The 19,415-nt window shown below is 37.4% G+C and overlaps 1 protein-coding gene across 1 annotated transcript in view; it reads left to right on the top strand.

Annotated features, from left to right (window-relative positions):
- The window catches only part of RYR3 (ryanodine receptor 3), a 360,864-nt gene that overhangs the window by 92,913 nt on the left and 248,536 nt on the right, over window positions 1-19,415 (top strand). The window contains exons 11-12 of the mRNA XM_090268335.1: window positions 4,604-4,777; window positions 8,475-8,596. Of these exons, the coding sequence (XP_090124461.1) occupies window positions 4,604-4,777; window positions 8,475-8,596 (296 nt within the window). The remainder of the gene's footprint in view (window positions 1-4,603; window positions 4,778-8,474; window positions 8,597-19,415) is intronic.

The following is a 19,415-nucleotide window of genomic DNA, read 5'->3' as shown; positions in this document are numbered from 1 at the left end:
TTTGTAGCATTGTTTCATTCCAATCCGTCATTCACACTGCTGCTGGAATGATTATTCTAAGATGCAACCCTTGTGTTATCCCCCTGCTTAAAATTCTCAGTAGATTTTATTGCCTGCACCAGCTTTTCCAAAGAGGTGTTCCAAACAATAATTCTATGAAAAAAAATTTAATGCTGCATTAAACAGCTCAACAGGTTGTTTTGGTTCTTTCTGTCATTTGCTTTGTCTTGTAAGACTCACAGATTCCATATTATACTATCCTAATGTCCCCTGTGACTCATAAAAGGAGATACCTTACTTGTCCAAAGTCCTCTTCTACAGAAAGTTTGTTAACATTGAGAAACATGATTATAGGATAAAGTTTAGTCCTGTTCAGGTCCCTTTCAGGGCTTCTGCTACTCTCCTTCCCTCACTATGTGACTCCCCATCTCCTAGAATACCATCCCCTCCATATTCCCCTTCTCTCTGCTCTCTCCTAGCTGAGTTCATATCAGGTGTCAATCTTGAATAGAATCATCCCAGCAGTGTGAGTTGTTCTCTCTTCCAAACTCCTTTTTTGCCTTGAATATAAACCACATCACCTTATTGTCATTAGGAGTTTTTATGTATGACTCCTAAAGTTTATACAAACCGAAGACGACTCTGGCCAGGCAGCTTGGTTGGTTGGAGCATCATCCCATACACCAAAGAGTCGTGGGTTTGATCCCCAGTCAGGGCACATACCTAGGTTGTGAGTTTGATCTGGTCAGGGCATGTATGAGCGGCAACAGATTGATGTTTCTCTCTCTCTTTCTCTCCCCTTCCCACTTATCTCTCTCTAAAATCAGTAAACATATCCTTAGGTGAAGATTTAAAAAACCCAGAGCCATTTTTCATAAAATAATAGTGTATATTTTCAACTTCTTCTTTATCATAGCCTTCCAATAACTAAAACATTAGTACAATTGATACATAACTACGATAAGGGTAACCATTCAAAAAATTATGTTCAACTGAAAAATGGGCTTTGGACTTTATATATTTGAATTCTGTTTCATTACTTGCTAGAAAATTACTCAAACTCTGCAATTCTCAGTTTTATCATCTATAAAGTAGGAGAGATAAAAAACAGTAGGGCTATTGAAATGTTTAGAGAAAGTGTTCTTAAAGTGTCATATATATATATATATATATATATATATATATATATATATATATATATATTTATCATTTTGTGGGTCCTAAGTAAATTCACATGATGATATTGTCATTGTGAAGTGCTTAGCAAAATAACTTCACTCAAAGTAGGCACTAGACATTCATTCCAGTTCTCTTTCTTGTCCTAAAAAGCATAAACCAATCTGGAGAGCAGCAACTTAATCATCTACACCAAGTATTTACGTGATAATCATGATGTGCTCACAAGCATTTCCTTAATAAGCTGTCATGGAATATGAGGATAATGGTTACTATTACCTTTCAGTACATATTAGGACAAGTAACCTGTTCCTTCCTGGAATCAGCTCATTATCTAACACAGGAAAGGTTGTACAGATAGAAACAAACTGATGTCCACACACCAAGAAAACAAAAAAATCATTTGCAATCTATTTTAAGCAAGCATTGTTTTGAATACAAAGACAAGCAAATCCCAGTCTTGCCTTTGGAGAGTTTTCAGCCTGGCAAGGGACAAGAAGTGGACCAGCAAAGGACTCATATTGCAGAAGATGATAAAGAGCCTTGAGGGAGGTGAAGCAAAGTTCCATAAGATCAGAGAAAATCCAAAGGTGATCTGGGAAAAGCTTGATGGATAAGATGTAAATATGCAAAGATGAGTCAGGGGAATTCCAAAGAGAAAGTATCATGTCGATAAAGACCTAGAGGAGGGGAACACTTGACATGTAAAAACCATATAGTCCAGTCTGATAAAAGCATATGGTATGTAAGTAGTTAAGAATGAGAACTGTGTTCTGTAGCAACTGGGGAGACACTGAAAAGGAGTGATTGGATTAGCCCTATCCTTCGGGAAGGTTCCATTTCCAGGAGTAGACTGGGTACATCTGGAGCCATATTTAAGTGAAAACGGAGTGGGAAGCATTAGTTCATGCTCAAGTCAGAAGGAGATCCCCAACCTGCTGTCAGCCAAGCCAGGTTTGTCTCTATCATGGACCACGCTCATTTTCTTAATGACATAATCGTTGTTCAGGTTTGGACAGAGTTGACTTTAGTGTTGGTTTGTCTCTGCATTAGATTTGTTGTTGTTGCTCCTATTTTACATCAGAAGTAGCCTCTGCAGTGACTGTCATAGAATTGTGAGAGTTGATGCTATTTTCTAAAAGTGAAGACACAGAGACACTCCATTCTATAAAAAAAGATAATACATTTATTTCAGAGACCATAGAAAAATAAATCCTAGAATTTTTTCCTTTGGCAAAGTCATATTTATATAAATGAAAAGTGAAAAAAATTAAATGACCATCGTTATTGATAGTTTGGGAGCATACAGTATTTTAGCTGTGAGCTCTTTGTGATCAGTGTAATTATTTACATTTATCTATTGTGTCATTTTTATTTTGCCACACTGCCTGTGGTTACAGAACAGTCTGGAGATGAAAACTTTGACATATTTAAGTCTATTACTGGCCTGAGTGCCTACAGAATTATGGGTATTTCTGAAGTGAAAATCGAGTATTCATTGTTTTTTAGAATAAACACACTCTTGACCAGTTGCCTATAAAGAAATCCTAATATGTCAAATTTTATTTTCCCATTGGCTTCTTAAAATCAGAAATAAGTTCCTTTGAAAATGTTTATTTTGAGAAAGAAGTCGTATTTAACAATCTAGCCAATGTTTCAACATGCATTTAAAATAAGAATTTCTTGTGAAGTGTTAACATTGCTCAAAATGATCATATAAATATGTGCAAAATAACTAATTTTACTTTTATGAATGAAGGAAAGAAATAAGAGCTGAAATGAGAAATATATTTGAAAGAAAAATATTCATATATACATATATATTTATTCCTTTAATATGTGTTTATTAAGTAATTGATAGGTGCTGGATTCCCTGGACTGGGAATCCAAAATTAATTTAAATCTGGCCCATTCCCTTGATTCTTTTATAGCCTGGCAAATGGAGAGTGTCATGTAAACAAGCACATTCACAATTAGAGTTGTTAATTGCTCAATAGAGGAACGAGACTGTGCTGGGGAAATACAGGCAGAGACTCACTATGAAGGGGGCATCTGAGCAGGGATTGAAGGGTCAGTAGGAGTTTAGAGCAGTGGGAAAGAGCACAGTCTCTGGAGCTGGACTTACTGGTTTATTATTTTTAGGATTTTACTTATTTATTTTTGTAAAGGAGAAGGGACAGAGAGCAACATCAATGTGTGGTTGCCTCTCACACCCCCAACTGGGGACATGGCCCACAGCCCAGGCATGTGCCCTGACTGGGAATTGAACCAGTGACCCTTTAGTTCACAGGTGGGCACTCAATCCACTGAGCCACATCAGCCAGGGCTGGACTTCCTGGTTTATATCTTGGCTCTTTCACTCCTGATTGAGTGACCTTGAGGAAATCATGTACCTGTATTGTCACCTCTGTAAAAAAAAAAATGAGATATATTTGTAGCTACACCAGAGGTTGCTATGAAGAGTTAATATATATAAACAAGTTAGGGCACTGCCTTCCCCATGGTAAGAGCTCAGTACATGTGCTGCTCTTGTTCTATCATTAAGAATGAGAGTAGAGTTGCCACAAGCAGAGGAAACAGCACACCACATATTCTTATTCTGTGGGGGAGAAAAAATTAAAATGCTGCCTAGCTCATAGCTTCTACCAATGAGCAGTTTAACACAGGTGCAGAGAAGAAACGGAAATAGAGTAGAAGAATGCAGGTCCTGATTGATGAAGAAGGTCAGAGTTAACATGCACAGGTGCACTTCCTGACTCATTCTGTGACAGACACCTCAAGTTGTCACCAGGGTGCACCTAGTTCACAGTAACCCCTTTTTTCATGCTGGATAATAAGTTTAGTGGAATAATGTCAATGGTAGAATGAAACCCATGACTGTGATACACAGCTGAGGAGGCCATAAGAGATGAACATGACAACTGTGCATTAGACTTAAGGCACAGTAGCCCCCTACCTGCTCAAAGAGCCTGCTTTCTCTGCTGACTTCTATAAAAGATGTCTTTGAAGCTATATTTAAAGTCCCTAAAGCATTTATATAAGATAGCCATTAAAATTATGAAAGATACAAAACTTGCTGAAAATAAGTTAGTTGACCAATCAAGAGTTAATTATTAAGGTAAATCAAAATGAAAAAAAATTAGAAAATATAATGGAGAATTATATAAAATCAGAACCAAAGAGATACCTACCAGCTGTCTCCTTTTCCCATAGACTTAAATAATCACTAAAGTAGCCAGAACTTGAAATCCATTGATTTTACAATTAACAGCCTTTGTGAAATCCTGGCTTGGACAGACACATCATGATTATTTTGGTAATCAGTTCCCTGGCTTACAAGTTCAGCACGAGTGATTTGTTTTATATATTACATTTCAATTTAATCAGACATACCTGCGTTTGTGTCTTTTCATTTTCTGTGAAATAGGAAATCAAGGAGAAATTGGATTCCAATCACAAAAGAGATATAGAAGGCATGGGACTTCCAGAAATCAAGTACGGAGATTCTGTCTGCTTTGTCCAGCACGTAGCTAGTGGTCTGTGGGTGACCTACAAAGCACAAGATGCCAAGACGTCCCGCCTTGGACCTCTGAAAAGAAAGGTGAGGGGTCAGAAGGCTCTCCAGCATCGTTTTACATGGAGACCGAAGCAACAGGGCAAGAGAGGTGATTGTGAGAAGTAGGTGGGCATGATGTATATTTAGTTACTATCCTGCAACAGATCGTACAGCCTAATTTCATTACTTTGACCTCATATTCAGTGCAAAATAAATAAATAGATGGCAAATATATGAGGAGGGGGTAGAATTTCTTCAGTGGATGCTAAAGCCTGCACTAAATGACTTTTGGTGGGATGCTGTTTGAAGATTAACCACATCATTGCTCCCTCCATTTAAGTAGATAATTGAGTTACTGTGCAGTTTTCATAATATAGAAACTAATAGAATCCCTACAGAGAAAAAACAGATTGCATGATAAAAAGCCCACAGGAATCAGCAGGCAGAAAAATGAGGTAGTATAGAATGATGCTGTCTCCACAAAGAATGTATCCAGAGGTGAGTGGTCTGTCACAGCCTGTTAATGGAAAACTGGCTTGGATACACACAGCATCTTTTTACCAGAAAGTCAATTGCCATGAGAGTGTTTCTTTTGATGGGAACCAGAAAATAGATGCCAAGGGCATGATGGATTTTTTCCATGGAAAACCCTTGCAGAACACAGGCTTCTGTGTCAAGGAGTCCCAGCTGAAGTTCTGGGAGGCGTTGTACAGTGTAGTTCAGGTACACCAGCCTAAGGTGGAGATGATGACAAGTTTCCCAGAATTATGGTGACTGTAAGAAAGGAGGTTGGGGGCAGACCATAAGGTAATAGCTTACTTTTGTGTAAAGCAAAATATACCAGGAAAATATCCAGGAAGGGGAAACTAAAATTATGAAGAGGGGATAGAAAATAGAATAAATAAGAGGCCACACTGACTAGCTTGTATGAGCCCACCCTTTCCTCTGTGACCAATTATAAAGGCTGGATAAAAGACAAGAAAATCAGATGAACCATCTGAAGGTTTCAATTACCAGAGCACCCAGGACATGAGAGCTAGAGCTCCCAGATAGAATGTAAATGCGCTGAGGGGAGCCCCGCCTTTGTTACCACTTTTCCTTGGCGTATATGCTGAATTGCAGCACCAAGTGGTGGGGCCATGTGCTAGCTTTGCTGAGCTGGAGAGACAAAGTAGAGATCAGGTCTGCCAAGAGTCCTGTGACTTGAGGGGCTAAGATTTCCAGAATGGAGGGAACCGTAGAAACGTGAACCTGAAATTCTACCTGCAGTCTCCTCTAGGATGTTAAGCTGACCATGGATGGGGTGTAAAGCTAAGATAGCAAACAGAAAGTGGCAGCCATGAGAGGAAGAGGAAAGCAGAGACGCGGACAACAGGACAGTACTAGGGAGACAGAGCCTGGGGCTTAGGGTTCCTCAAGTTGGAATGACCCTGGAAAATACGGTGCTTTCAATTAAATCCCAAAAGGGCTCTGCCCAGGAATAAGGACTATACCCTAGGAATAAGGGCAGATTTAAAATAAATGCCACCAATGCATCATCTACCCTACCAACCTAACAACAGAAGAGTAAATCCTCTAGAGAGTATGACAATATTATATAGAGCCTCCACAATGGTTCACACCTACTAAAGTAATGATGACATTTAAGGAGAGTGGAATTTGTGGAACTTTGCTATAACTCTGGCTGGGAGGGGACATACTCAAAGGACCCTGTCAACTAGGAGAGAGCCCAGTTTGTGGTGTTGAATTATTGTGCCTGTCCCTGTCTTTCTCTTGCAGAGCCATAGTCCCTAGGTCCACTTAACTGCCGAAATGTGCATGTTAATTTCGGAGGTGCTTTCTAACACTATCTCTAAATGGTGTTGTGATGCTCAGCCCTTGGCAAGGTTGCCCTGCTCCATTTCATGAGGAGCAGGTTACGTTCCCCTCTAAAAGTACAAGGGAGGTCCAAATCTGTGTTAAGCATTTTATGAAACAAACCCAGCAGGAACCCAGGGAAACCAATAGAGAGGAGACACAGTGAAAACCTTAGTGAATGGTAACTCGTCTTAAAGAAAGTACCCTCTTCCCCATTCGTATCTCAGACTTGTGCTCTCTGCTATTGGGTTATGGGATTCCCCTAAGATAAAAGGACCTTAGGAACTGGGCTGCAGAGATCAGTGGGGAAACACAAAAACAATATTCTAACAGCTGCGTTTCCCCATTCCCCCATTTCTTGTTTGACTGGTCTGTTTGAATGTGTTATGTGAACAATCAAAGCCTAAGGATTTTGGACTTTAGGGACCAGAAAGCTGAAAATGAGGCCAAGTTGAGCCTCCTCATAATGTTTTGTCAAATCTAAATGCAACATTGTTAACCAGTTGCTGGGAAGTTCTAGCAAAGCCCTGTTTTGAAATGGTAACTCCAATGGTAAGAGCGTCCTTTGCTGGCACTTAAACTACAATATGTAAGGTGGGATGCGAATTCTTTTGTCGAAAATGAACATAAATTTTGCATACCAGTATTCTACTTCCTGTGTGTTTTTAGTGTATGAGGACATATCTTCAGAAGAAAACTAATAGGGAAGATATTTTAACATAGAAAGGAAATTAAATTGTTTCTTTGTGCTAAGATTGAGAAAAGCCAAAAATTCTTACTCTAAAGGTATTTTCTAAAGCCATGTGTTCTACTTACTTGACATATAGATGGACAGACCACCACCACCTCCAATCACCCAGGACCTAGAAATGGTCTCCCATCACTGACTCAAGTCAAGAAGAGACCATGTCAGAAACTTGAATCAAGACTTGACCCTGATTTGATTTAGAGTCAAACCATCTCAGTGAATATCTGCACATACTTGACCTTTTTAAGGGGAAAACTGCTGACCTCCATGCCAAAAGAGGGCTTGTCCCACCAAAAATTGTATCATGGGGATCAAGAAGTATGCTTCGCTTCTAGATAACAGATCTGCGATCAGTAATACAGTACACTGCCCCTTATGACAAACATTCATTGAGTACCTCATATTCTAGGAAACGTACTAAATGATTTACACGTAAATCATTAATCTTCCAAACAACCCTTTAAGATAAGTCTATTTGCAGACAGTGAAGCTGAAGCGGAGAGAGGTTAAGTAACTTGCCTAAGGCCACACAGCTGGGAAGTGCATAGCAGGGTTAGAACTCAGATTGCTGATACTAGAGCCTATACTTTCAAGCCTTCTCTCTAGCCTCCCTGAGAAGCAAGCTACCATCTTATGCTGCTTCGCCAGTTCAACAGTGAGCTAACCCAGTGTAGCTATCCTTAGGCGAGAAATCCCAGCCTGATCCCAGCAGAGGGTTTTGCTTTAGTGTGTCTTTCTTTTTCTTCAATTTACCTCTGAAGGAAAAGTCTCTAACAAAGGACTTTTTCTATGGCCAAGAGTAAGATTTTGTGTTCACTTTAAGAGAAAAATCTATTAGAAAGCATGTTTTCACCCTTTCAAATTGGCCATAGAGGCCTAAGGAATTTATTGTAATTCATACCACGGTGGCCCATAAAATTTTATTTTCATCGAAGCATCATGTCTCAGGAATGATTCATATGTCAGTACTAGGGCACATGGGCAAAATAACTTTGTTAATGTGTCATTTTCAAAATAGACCCAGGGGAACTTGGTTGGGGAGAAAGAGTACAAGGGTGGAGGGAACCCTGCAAGAAATGTTGACTGCCCAGCTGTGGAGTCATGTGTAACCTGGCTCCCGTGTGCTTTGCTCTGTAGGTCATACTCCATCAGGAAGGCCACATGGATGACGGATTGACACTGCAGAGATGCCAGCGTGAGGAGTCCCAGGCGGCTCGCATCATCCGGAACACAACAGCCTTATTCAGCCAGTTTGTAAGGTGAGTTGAGTTCCTTCCCTTTCTCTCTCTTTTTCTGCTGGACAGACTTCCAATCTCACCTGCCCATCTTCTTTTCATACTGTAAGTGTTTTTAGGAAATAATTAAGCACTAGCAAATAGTTTTACCACAGAGAGCTTGGGACTGAAATATATTTCCCACGTAGATAACCTCCTACCAGCCTCTGTCTTTGCCCAACAGACACCCAAGTCCCCCTGGTTATTCAGGTTGGTGTCATGAATACCCAAGGTCATCCCATGAAAATTAAATGAAAGAGCTACAGTGCTCTGAGTCCCTTTTGTATTAGTGGGTGAAAAGGAGAGGAGAGAAAAGACACAGATCCATTTCCTCTCTGCCACTTAGAAAGGCTTTCCACAGCATTCAGAATCATTATTATGGTTTGCATCACAGTAAATTAGCATTGGAAGTTTGGAGGTACCCAACTATGGGACTCAAATGGGAAAAGTAACTGAACTGCCTGCTTGGATCATAATTCTCCAGACCTAACAAAGCTGCCAAAATAGAACTCTGTGAATTGTGTTCACCAACTACCATGAGGCACAGATTCTGTTGGAAACAGTGCAGTGTTCCAAGCCATCCTTCTCTTGTAGGAAAATATCTCTAAAGCTAAGAGGATTTAGAGTTTATGTGTGAATTTGCATAAAATGAGAAAAAAGTTTTATGCTTTTACTTTTCTTCCTGTTGAAACAATGTGATCCAAGGAATGTGCGTGAGGTTATAAGCTAAGCTGCTGTTACAGTTCAGGATAAATGTTATTTCTCTTTAAGGTATTATTATAGGATATGTCAGGTAGCCTTGCTCTAAAAATCACCCAGAGAACAGTCTAGGATTTTATACCAGGTTTATTGAAGGAAGGGAAGGAGGGAAGGGGTTAGAGGTAAGAAAAAACTCCCAGACCAACTCGTGAGCAGTATGAGCAAGGAAGGGGGATAGAGAAAGAAAGGGAATGAAGAGAGAGTGGAGAACTGCCGGTCATCCAAAGGGGCATGTAGGAATCGCCTGCCTGAGCTGCTGCAGGCACTGTCTCCACACTTTGCCAGACACACATCTCAGTTAGGGTGAGTTTATCCATTGACAAATTCAGCAGGTTGTTTACATCTCCCTGCTTTCCCCCCACCAGGCCAGTCAATATATCATGCTAGGTCAATCAACATTTATCCTGAGAACTAGCAAAGTCCATTTTTATTTCCTATGGGAGGAGCTAGGACCAGGTTAATTTGCATACATCAAAAGTCCAGGTGGACAGTCCAGCTGCCACTATGTTCTGACAGGGTAGACGGGTGTTTCAACAAAAACAGTCTGGCTACTGGGGCTCAGGTTCCTTCCATCTTGCTACTTGGAGATCTCCTGCAGGTTTTTATTATTTTTTGACAGTTTTTTCTTTAATGTTTTTATTTATTGATTTTAAGTTGTAAATTTTTTTGCTTTTTTATATTCTCACTACTTGTTTTATATATGTTATTTTATGTCATTGTTGTTTTATTACTGCTCTCCTCTGCCCTACCCAACCCCCACTCTCCCACAGTCAATCCCTACTGTGTTTTAAAGGGTGTCCATGGACCAGCACAGCAGTATCACCTGGGAATGTGTTAAAAATAGAAATTCTCAGGTTTCACCCAGATTTATAAATGAAATACCTGAGAGTGGTACCCACAAAATCATGTTTTAATAGACTCTCTAGCTGATACTGATGCAACCTCAAGTTCACAAACCACTGCCCTGTCTTAACCTTGGCCACATGTTAGGTTCATCTGAGGCGCTTTACCCTGATCTCAGGTGGCACTTCAAACCAGTTGTGTCAGAATCTCTGTGGTGAAATCCAAACACCAGAGTATTTTCTTTTTGGATTTTTTTAAATGTATTTTTTAGTTATAGTTGACATACAATATTATATTAATTTCAGGGGTATAATGTAGTGATTATATATTTGTATACTTTACAAAGTGATCACCCCAATAAGTTTAGTAACCATCTGACATAGTTATTACAATAGTATTGATTATATTCCTTGTGCTGTATTTGACATTCCTGTGAATTTTTTATAACTGGCAATTTTTACCTTTTAATTCCTTTCACCGTTTTTATCCATCTCCCCAACCTCTTCCCATCTGGTAACTACCAGTATTTTTCTCTTTATTTATGAGTTTGCTTCTGTTTTGTTTATTCATCTTTTTTAGATTTTACATATAAGTGAAATCATACAGTACTTGTCCTTCTCTGACTGGCTTATTTAACTTAGCATAATATCCCCTAGGTCCTTCCATGTTGTCACAAATGGCAAAATTTCATTTTTTATGGCTGAATAATATTTCATTGTGTATATGTACCACTTCTTTATCCATTCATCTATCAATAGACACTTAGCTTGTTTCCATCTCTTCGCTATTGTAAATAATACTGCAATGAACATAGGAGTGCCTATATCTTTTTGAATTAACAAACACCTGCTTTTAATTAAACCTCCCCCGCTGATTCTAATATTCAGTCTCAGTTGACAACTACTGTCCTGGTATGTTTTCTTCATCTACGTGATCAAAAGTTGCTTACTAGCGCCATCTCTAAGGTCTCTTCCTGCAAAAGAGGGAAGACAGAGAAAGTGGAGGGCAAGTGACTTCTTTTTTTAACAGATATGATCCAAAAGTAGATTACTTTATTTTGAAGTCTGTTACCTGATGTTTAATCACATGGCCACACTTAGCTGCAGGAAGGCTGAGAAATATGATCCCTGGTTGATAGGCTATGTACCCAGAAAAACTCTGGGTCCTCTTTCTGAATTGGAAAAAGGAAAGTAGGTATTAGAGGCATTCCTGCAGGTCATCCATCCTTTGCTTTTAGCTTGCCACTGATTTCCTGTGATCACTGAGAAAAATACAGTATTTCCTCCTTTCTATGCCAAACTACATTCAGGCATGCACCCCTTCTTCAAAGAAAGGATATAAGAATGAATGGCTTTGTAGAGCAAAAAAGATAGCTACACAGAAACATGTGTTTTTCTGGTAGTCTGAACTATTAGCAGACCCATCACATTAGAAGTAGACCATTTTATTTATCTGGTCCCCAATTCTCTTAACTTCTGCCCCTGTATCTTTCTTAGAAGTTAGTGGCTCCTGCCTCGCACATGTACAAAATATAATAATTCAAAATGGATCAAAGACCTAATTGTAAGACCTAAAACTATAAAACCTGGAAAAGAAAACATAGGCTTAAATTTTCATAACCTTTACTTGGGCGGTGATTTCTTCAACAAAATAAAAAATAAATAAATTGGATTTTATCAAAGTTAAAAATGTTTTGCCCTGGCCAGGTGGCTCAATTGGTTGGAGCATTGCCCCGTACACCAAAAGGTTGTGCGTTCAGTCCCCCGTCAGGGTATATACATAGGTTGCAGGTTCGATCCCTGGTCAGGAGGCCTATGAGAAACACCAATCGATGTTTCTCTGTCTCTCTCTCTCTCTTTCACTTTCTGTCTGTCTGTCTGTCTCTCTCTTCCTCCCTCTCTCCTTCTCTCTCCTTACCTCTCCCCACCTCCATCTCCCTCGTCTCCTTCCCCCCTCCCTCTCCCTCTCTCTTTCCCTCTCTAAAATCAATAATAATAATTTTAAAAATCCTTGGGTGAACATTTTAAAAAAGAAACACATTAAACACTTTTTTTGCTAGGAAGGATACTATCAAGAAAGTGAAAATAAAAACCCCACATAATGAGAAAGAATATTTGCAAATAATATATGTGATAAGGGACTTGTATATAGAATAAAGAACTCTCACAACTCAACATTAAGAAGACAAATAGACCAATTTAAAAATGAGCCAGGAATCTGAATAGCCATTCTCCAAAGAAGATGTACAAATGGCCGATAAGCATATGAAAAGATGTTCTACATCATTAGCCATCAGGAAAATGCAAATCAAAACTATAGAGAGATAACAACACTTTATTCTAAGTAGAATGCTATAATCAGAAAGACTGTTAATAAGAAGTGTGGGACAGGATGTGGAGAAAACAGAGCCTTCATACACTGCTGGTGAGAATGTAAAATGTCACAGCCACTTTGGAATATAGTCTGGAAATTCCTCAAAATGTTAAACAGAGTTACATATGACCCAATAATTTCACTCCTATATATGCCCAAGAGATAGGAAGCATATGTCCATGCAAAAACTTGTACACAGATGTTCAAAGCAGCATTAGTCATAATATCCAAAACATAGAAACAACCTAAACATTCAGCTGATAAATAGAGAAATAAAATGTGCTATATCCTTACAATGAAATATGATTTGTCCATAAAAAAAGATATACCATACAACAGGAATGAACCTTGAAAACATTATGCTAAGTGCAAGAAGCTAGTCACAAATGACCACATATTCTTTGATTCCATTTATATGAAATGTCCAGAAAAAACAAGTCTGTAGAAGTAGGAAGTAGATTTGTGGCTGTCTAGGGGTTGTCATCGGGGACAAGGGGAGTGAGTACTAATGGGTATGGGACGTGGGGGTAGTTGATGAAAACATTCTAAAATGGATTGAGGTGATGACTGCACAACCCTAAATATACCAAAGACCATTAAACCATTAAATTGCATCTTTAAACAGATGACGGTATGATATGTGAATTATATGTCAATAAAACTGTTATCTTAAAAAAGTAAGTGGGAGCTAAATGCCTGACAATGAAAAATGTATTTTTAAACATTTTATTGGGTTATAATTTACATATCATAAAATTCATTCTTTTGAGCGTGTACAAGCAGTAAATTTTAATAAATTTACAGAACTCTACAACCATCACCACAATTCAGTTTTAAACATTTCCATCACCCCAGAATGACTCCTTCAGTTTATTGCAGTTTATACCAGTTGCCACCCTCAGCCTTAGGCAACCATTGGTCTACTTTCTGTCTCAACTTAATAAATTAAATTGATAAATTAAATCATACAATATATGGTCTTTTCAATTGGGCCTTTTTATTTAGCATTGCATTTTTAGGGTTCATCTCTGTTCTGTTATAGTTCATGATGGTGTTTTCTTTCTTTGTACTGGTGAAGAGTATTCTTTTAAGTGTACCAAATATAGCTATAAATATAGACAGACATATACACACATAAATGTATATGTGCTTATATATATGATTGTGTGTATATATACAGTAGAAATGTATGTATTTATCTCCATAGAGACAGACAGATACACTTTGCATTCTTTTTTATTCATCAATTGAGGAATATTTGGGTTGTTTATATTTTTGGTTATTATCACTAATGCTTTAATGGATATTAGTGTAAAGTTTTTGGATATATGTTTTCATTTCTCTTGGGTAAATTCCTAGAAGTGGAATTGCTGAGTCATATATAAATTTGTTTAACCTTTTAATATCTTTGTGGTAGAACATGTAATCATTTTTAAGTGTGAAGTTTAGTGACATCAAGTGCATTCAAGTTATTGTGCAACCATCACCGTTATCCATGTCCAGAACTCTTACATCATCTCAAACTGAACTCTATACCAATTAAACAATAGCTCCCCATTCTCCCTTCCCTTCCGCCCCTGGTAACCACCATTCTACTTTGTATTTCTATAAATTTAACCATTCTTAAGTACCTCATTTAAGTGGAATCAGGCAGCATTTGCCTTTTTTGGTCTGGCTTACTTAACAAAAATGTCTTTAAGGTTCATATTGTAGCATTTGTCAAAATTGTATTCCTTTTTAGGGTTGAATATTATTATATTGTATACAAACACCACCCCATTTTGTTTATCTATTCATCCGTCAGTGGGCATTTGAGGATGTTTAACTTTAAGAAACTGAAAATTTGTTTTCCAAAGTGGATACACTATTTTATATTCCATTCAGAAATGTATAAAGTTTCATTTTCTCTGCATCTTTGCCTATAGTCGTTATTGTCTGGCTTTCTGATAGTAGTCATTCTAGTGGATATGAAGTGGTGTGTCATTGTGGTTTTAACTTGCATTTCCAAAATGACTAATGATTTTGAACATCTTTTGATGTGCTTATCAGCCATTCATATATCTTTTCTAGTAAAATGCAGTCAAGTCTTTTGCCTATTTTTCAGGTGGGTTGTTTGTCTTCACATTGAGGTTTGAGAGTTCCGTGTATCTTCTGGGTATTTTTATAGATCTATGAATTTTAAATATTTTCTCCTACTTTGTGGCTTTTTTTCTTATTTTAGTAATGGGTTTTTATTAAGCATAAAAGTTTTAATTTTGATGAAGTCTAATTTAACTTTGTTTTTGTTTATGGATCATGCTTTCGGTGTCATATCTAAAAATTCTTTGCCTAACCCAAAACCACCAAGATTTTCTCCTATTTTTTTGTGAAAGTTTTTAAATGTTATCTCTTATATTTAGGTCTGTGATCCGTTTTGTATCAATTTTTGTGTATGTGTGAGATAAGGACTTAAATTCATCCTTTGAATGTGGATCATGTGGATACCTGATTGTACCTGCACAGCTTACTCACAGATTGTCCTTTCCACATCAAATTGCCTTAGTACCTTTGTCAAAAGTCAAGTGACCATAAATGTAAATGTTTATTTCTGGACCCTCGGTTCTATTCCATCTATATACCTGTTATTGTGCCAAGTCAGCACTGTCTTGATTAATGTAGCGTTATAGTAGTAAATATTAAAATCAGGTAGGTGAGTCCTCCAATTTTGTACTTTTCAAAATTATTTTGGCTCTTCTAGGTCTTTTGCATTCCCATATAAATTTTAGGGTAAATTGGTCAATTTCTGAAAAAAGCCTGCTGAGGTTTTGATACTGCATTTAAATCTATAAATAAGTTTTAGGAGAATTTTTATCTTAATAACAATGAGTCTTCCAATCCATAAGCATAGAATGTCTCTCCATTAATTTATTATTCTTGAATTCCTTTCAGGAAGATAGTATAGTTTTCAGTGTATAAGTCTTACACTTCTTTTGAAAACTTTATTCCTAAATATTTTTAATGCCAATACAAATGGAATTTTTTTTTTATTTTATTTCAGGTTATTTATTGCTGGCATATATAAATACTAGTATATAAAAATTGAGGTTTTTAAATAATCAGATATTCTGTGACTTAATGAATTTTTAAAATTAGTTCTAATGTGGGTTGTTTTTTTTTGTTTTGTTTTATATTTTGGGGTATTTTTGGCATAGATACTTGAGAATTTTCTACATGTAGGATCATGTCATAGTTGAATAGAGATTTTATTTTTTCCTTTCCAGAATGAATATTCTTTTCTTTCTTCCTTCCTTTTTTCTTTCTTTCTATAATTTTACTGCCTTGAATATCCACTACAATGTGGAATTAAAGTGGAGAGAACAGAAATCCTTGTCTCGTTCCTAATCTTAGTAAGAAATATTCTATCTTTGACCATTAAGTATGGTTAGCTGTGGGGTTTGTGGAGATGGCCTTCCTCAGGCTGAGAAAGTTTCCTTCTATTGCTGGTTTTTTGAGAATTTTGTTTTGTTTTGTTTTTTATCTTGGTTGAATGGTAGATTTTGTCAAATTATTTTTGTCTATTGATATCATGTTGTTTTGTCCTTTAATAATATAGTTTATTATATTAATTGATTGAGGATAGGGTATTGAAATACCTGTTATTATTGAGTTGTCTACTTCTTCCTTAATTCTGTTCATTTTTGCTTCACATATTTTGAGTTCTGTTGTTGAGTGCTTATGATTATAATAGGTATATTTTTCTGATAAATCGACTTTTTTTTTTTTACCTTTAATTCTTTTATTTCTGTTTTCACTATGCCAAGCTACTTCTTCATGACTAAAACACATTACAATGGACTGAAAAAATTTAAAAGCATATTGATTTTTCAGTTTCTTACTGATCTTCGTTCATGGAAATAGTCATTAGTATTAAGCACATTTTCTAGGATGGGATACAATCATTTGTAGGTAAAGACTTTGGCATTTAGGATATTAAACATTTGTGCATTTAATTATCAAAATATAATAAACTTGTGTCACTGACATTATATTGGTCATAACCTTTTCCACAGTGTGCAGTGTTTGAGTCTGGAAAGGAGCAGCGCACAATCGTATTTCACAATGACCTCTTTTTAAAGTTGTCTTGGTATCCATTTTGGATGTTCGGGTTAGTGGGTGAAAAACAACTGAATTACACTATATTTGTAAGCTAACTGGGAAAATTTTATTTGTAGTAGCAGCTAAGAAGGCAGCTCTTTATGGAGAGTGAGAAAAGGAAGTAGGGGAAGCCTGAGCTAATAGCTTTCACATGGGAAATAATTTTAATAGTTCAAAATCTTTCACAGAATCTTAATAGAAAGAAGGCAATATCAGCATGTGACAGATAGGAAAATAACTCTCAATAAGAATCTTGCCTAATAATTTACACTTTGGAAGAGTATAATTTCTAGTTGCAGAAGTAAATCTTCCAAGTATATACAATAAGGTACAGGTGAACCAAATGTAAGTGGTGCTAGATGATCCTTCACTTTTTGTTTTTGAAAATGAGAACATTATAATGACCAGTCAGTCCTTCATAAAAATGCCCCTTAAACCGTAACTCCAAAGTACCACGACTCATGAGAGACTATCACATTCTTTCCTGATAACAGAATTGTAAATTCTGCTTTGAAAAAATGAGTATTTTATTCTTCCTGGCTGATAAATTGACTCTTATAAGTATAAAATTTCTCCCTTTTCCCTCTATGAACATTCTTTGTCTTAAAGTATGACTTTTAGAGCCACTCCAAATGTCTTATATGCAGATTATGGTTACTGTTGGGATGATATATCTTCTCCAATTCTTTTTACTTTCAACCTAATTGTGTCTTTTTTTTCCATCACCATTTATCCCCCCATACTGTCTTCCATCTCCACCCACCCCACCCCCACAGTCACCACACTGTTGTTCATGTCCATGAGTTCCTTATCTTTTATTTTTCATTTATACTCAATGCAAAAGTAGAGATAGACTCATAGATAGGGAGCAGACTGACAGCTCTGGGGTGGGATTGAGTACATTGGATTTTTAATGTAGCTTCAAAGTCTTCCTTTTATTGGTGTGATCTATTTATAGATAATGTAATTATTCAGCTGGTTGGATTTATGTCTGCCATTTGTTATGTGATCTTTGTCTGATGTCCTTTTTGTTCCTCTTCTCCTCCTTTATTGCTTTCTTTTGTATTAAATATTTTCTAGTGTAACATTTTAATTCCTTTATTTAGCTTTTAAACTACTTTTTAAAGTTATATTCTTAGTGGTTGCTCTAGGGAACTCAGTATGTATTTAACTTGAAACAAATTAATATAAACTTGACAAGTAAAACAAAGCAACTTAGCTCCAATATTGTTCTATTCTTCCCCTGTTCCTTTGTGATAATTTTTCATGTTTATCACAGCTCCCTGTCTTATAATTCTAGCAATACAGTTTTATAATTATTGTTGTATGCAAGCCTGATACCCATGTGGGTTGGATAACATGTTAAACTTCAGGCAGTTTTAAGTCTGTCCAAGATTTTACTTTCTGTCTGCACAAAGAAGGCTGATGTTCATCCAGAAGAGAATAGATAGCTAGGCCCCTCTCTGGTCCTTCCTAAGCATGTGGGTGGCTTTGCACAGGGTCTGCGCTGGTGTTATAATTTCTTTTCTATAAAGCTGGGCCGAGGCAAGTGAACAGCCTCAGGCTGAAACACCATTGACTCCCCTGTTCTTACCAAGATTCCTTTAAAAAAAATACATGCTTTTCAATTTGTTTTATGCCTTGGTCAGTTTCCAGAGTTCTACAGGGTTATTTTGGATGATTTTGTTCAATCTTATCATTATATTGTAGGCGTCCCACCCTCAATGGGGAAAATTCTTGATTCTCCGGCCACAGACCATTTCAGAAAAAGGACGACTAATGAAAAAGAACCAATGTGGCAGGGGTAGGGGCTGCAAAAGCCATAGTACTTGAATTTTGCAAGAGCTGGCAGGTGAAGAAAAAATATAATTTGGAACTACATTCTCTCACCTCCCTTCTCTTTTGAGGAACCAGCAGTACATGCTGTGTACAAATGGAAACCAGAGGGAAGGGTGGCCACTTGGAAGAGCAAATTAAAGTTAAATGAATAGGGAAGGAACAAGAAGGAGCAACAAAGAAAAGACTCAAGTTCATTTGTGCTGTCTCATCGTCCTCTGTACTGTCGCTGGGAGCTGCCCAACAGGACAGATGAGCAGTGAGAGAGATGGGCGTGTCTCAGAAATCCTGCTAAAGAGGCAACAGCTGTCCAGCTGACCTGTGGGTTTACACTGAGGAGGGAAACAATATATAAATGTGTGTTGGTAATGGTGTGGTAGATGTTCATAATCACCTGAGATCTTACTTGAATTTATAAGAGAAATCCTTGGCAAAGAGTAATAATGTAGTGTACAGTCGAAAAAGTTGGGATGAGATACGGGCCCATGTAGTTAGTTCTGCACTGAGGTGTCATCTTGTCCCTGTCTCTCTGGGTCTCCTCCCCAGAGTTCTAGAGTAGAATGTGAGCACCATTAGGCCATTCAGAGGTCGTATCTATTTTCACCACTGTCCCCAGTGCCAGGCATGTTGTATGTGTTGCATTTTGAAGGAAGGGAGAGATCTACCTCAGTCTAGTGGAGGACTGTTGTACTAATGTTTGGTCAAGGAGCAAGATGAAGTGATCAGCAATGAAAACCACAGAAGAAAAAATTAGACTCAGAAGGAGCTGGCTATCACAGAGTGTGCCTGTCCTATTTTCCAGGAGTAAAATTGAGGAACAAGCAGCTAGGAGGTACTCAAGCCTGATTGGTTAATGGCA

This window comes from Furipterus horrens, unplaced genomic scaffold (genome assembly GCF_987537825.1).
Source record: "Furipterus horrens unplaced genomic scaffold, mFurHor1.1.pri manual_scaffold_3, whole genome shotgun sequence".
NCBI lineage: Eukaryota > Metazoa > Chordata > Mammalia > Chiroptera > Furipteridae > Furipterus > Furipterus horrens.
The sequence above is the reverse complement of the archived record's forward strand: the minus strand, read 5'-3'. Positions and strand labels throughout refer to the sequence as shown.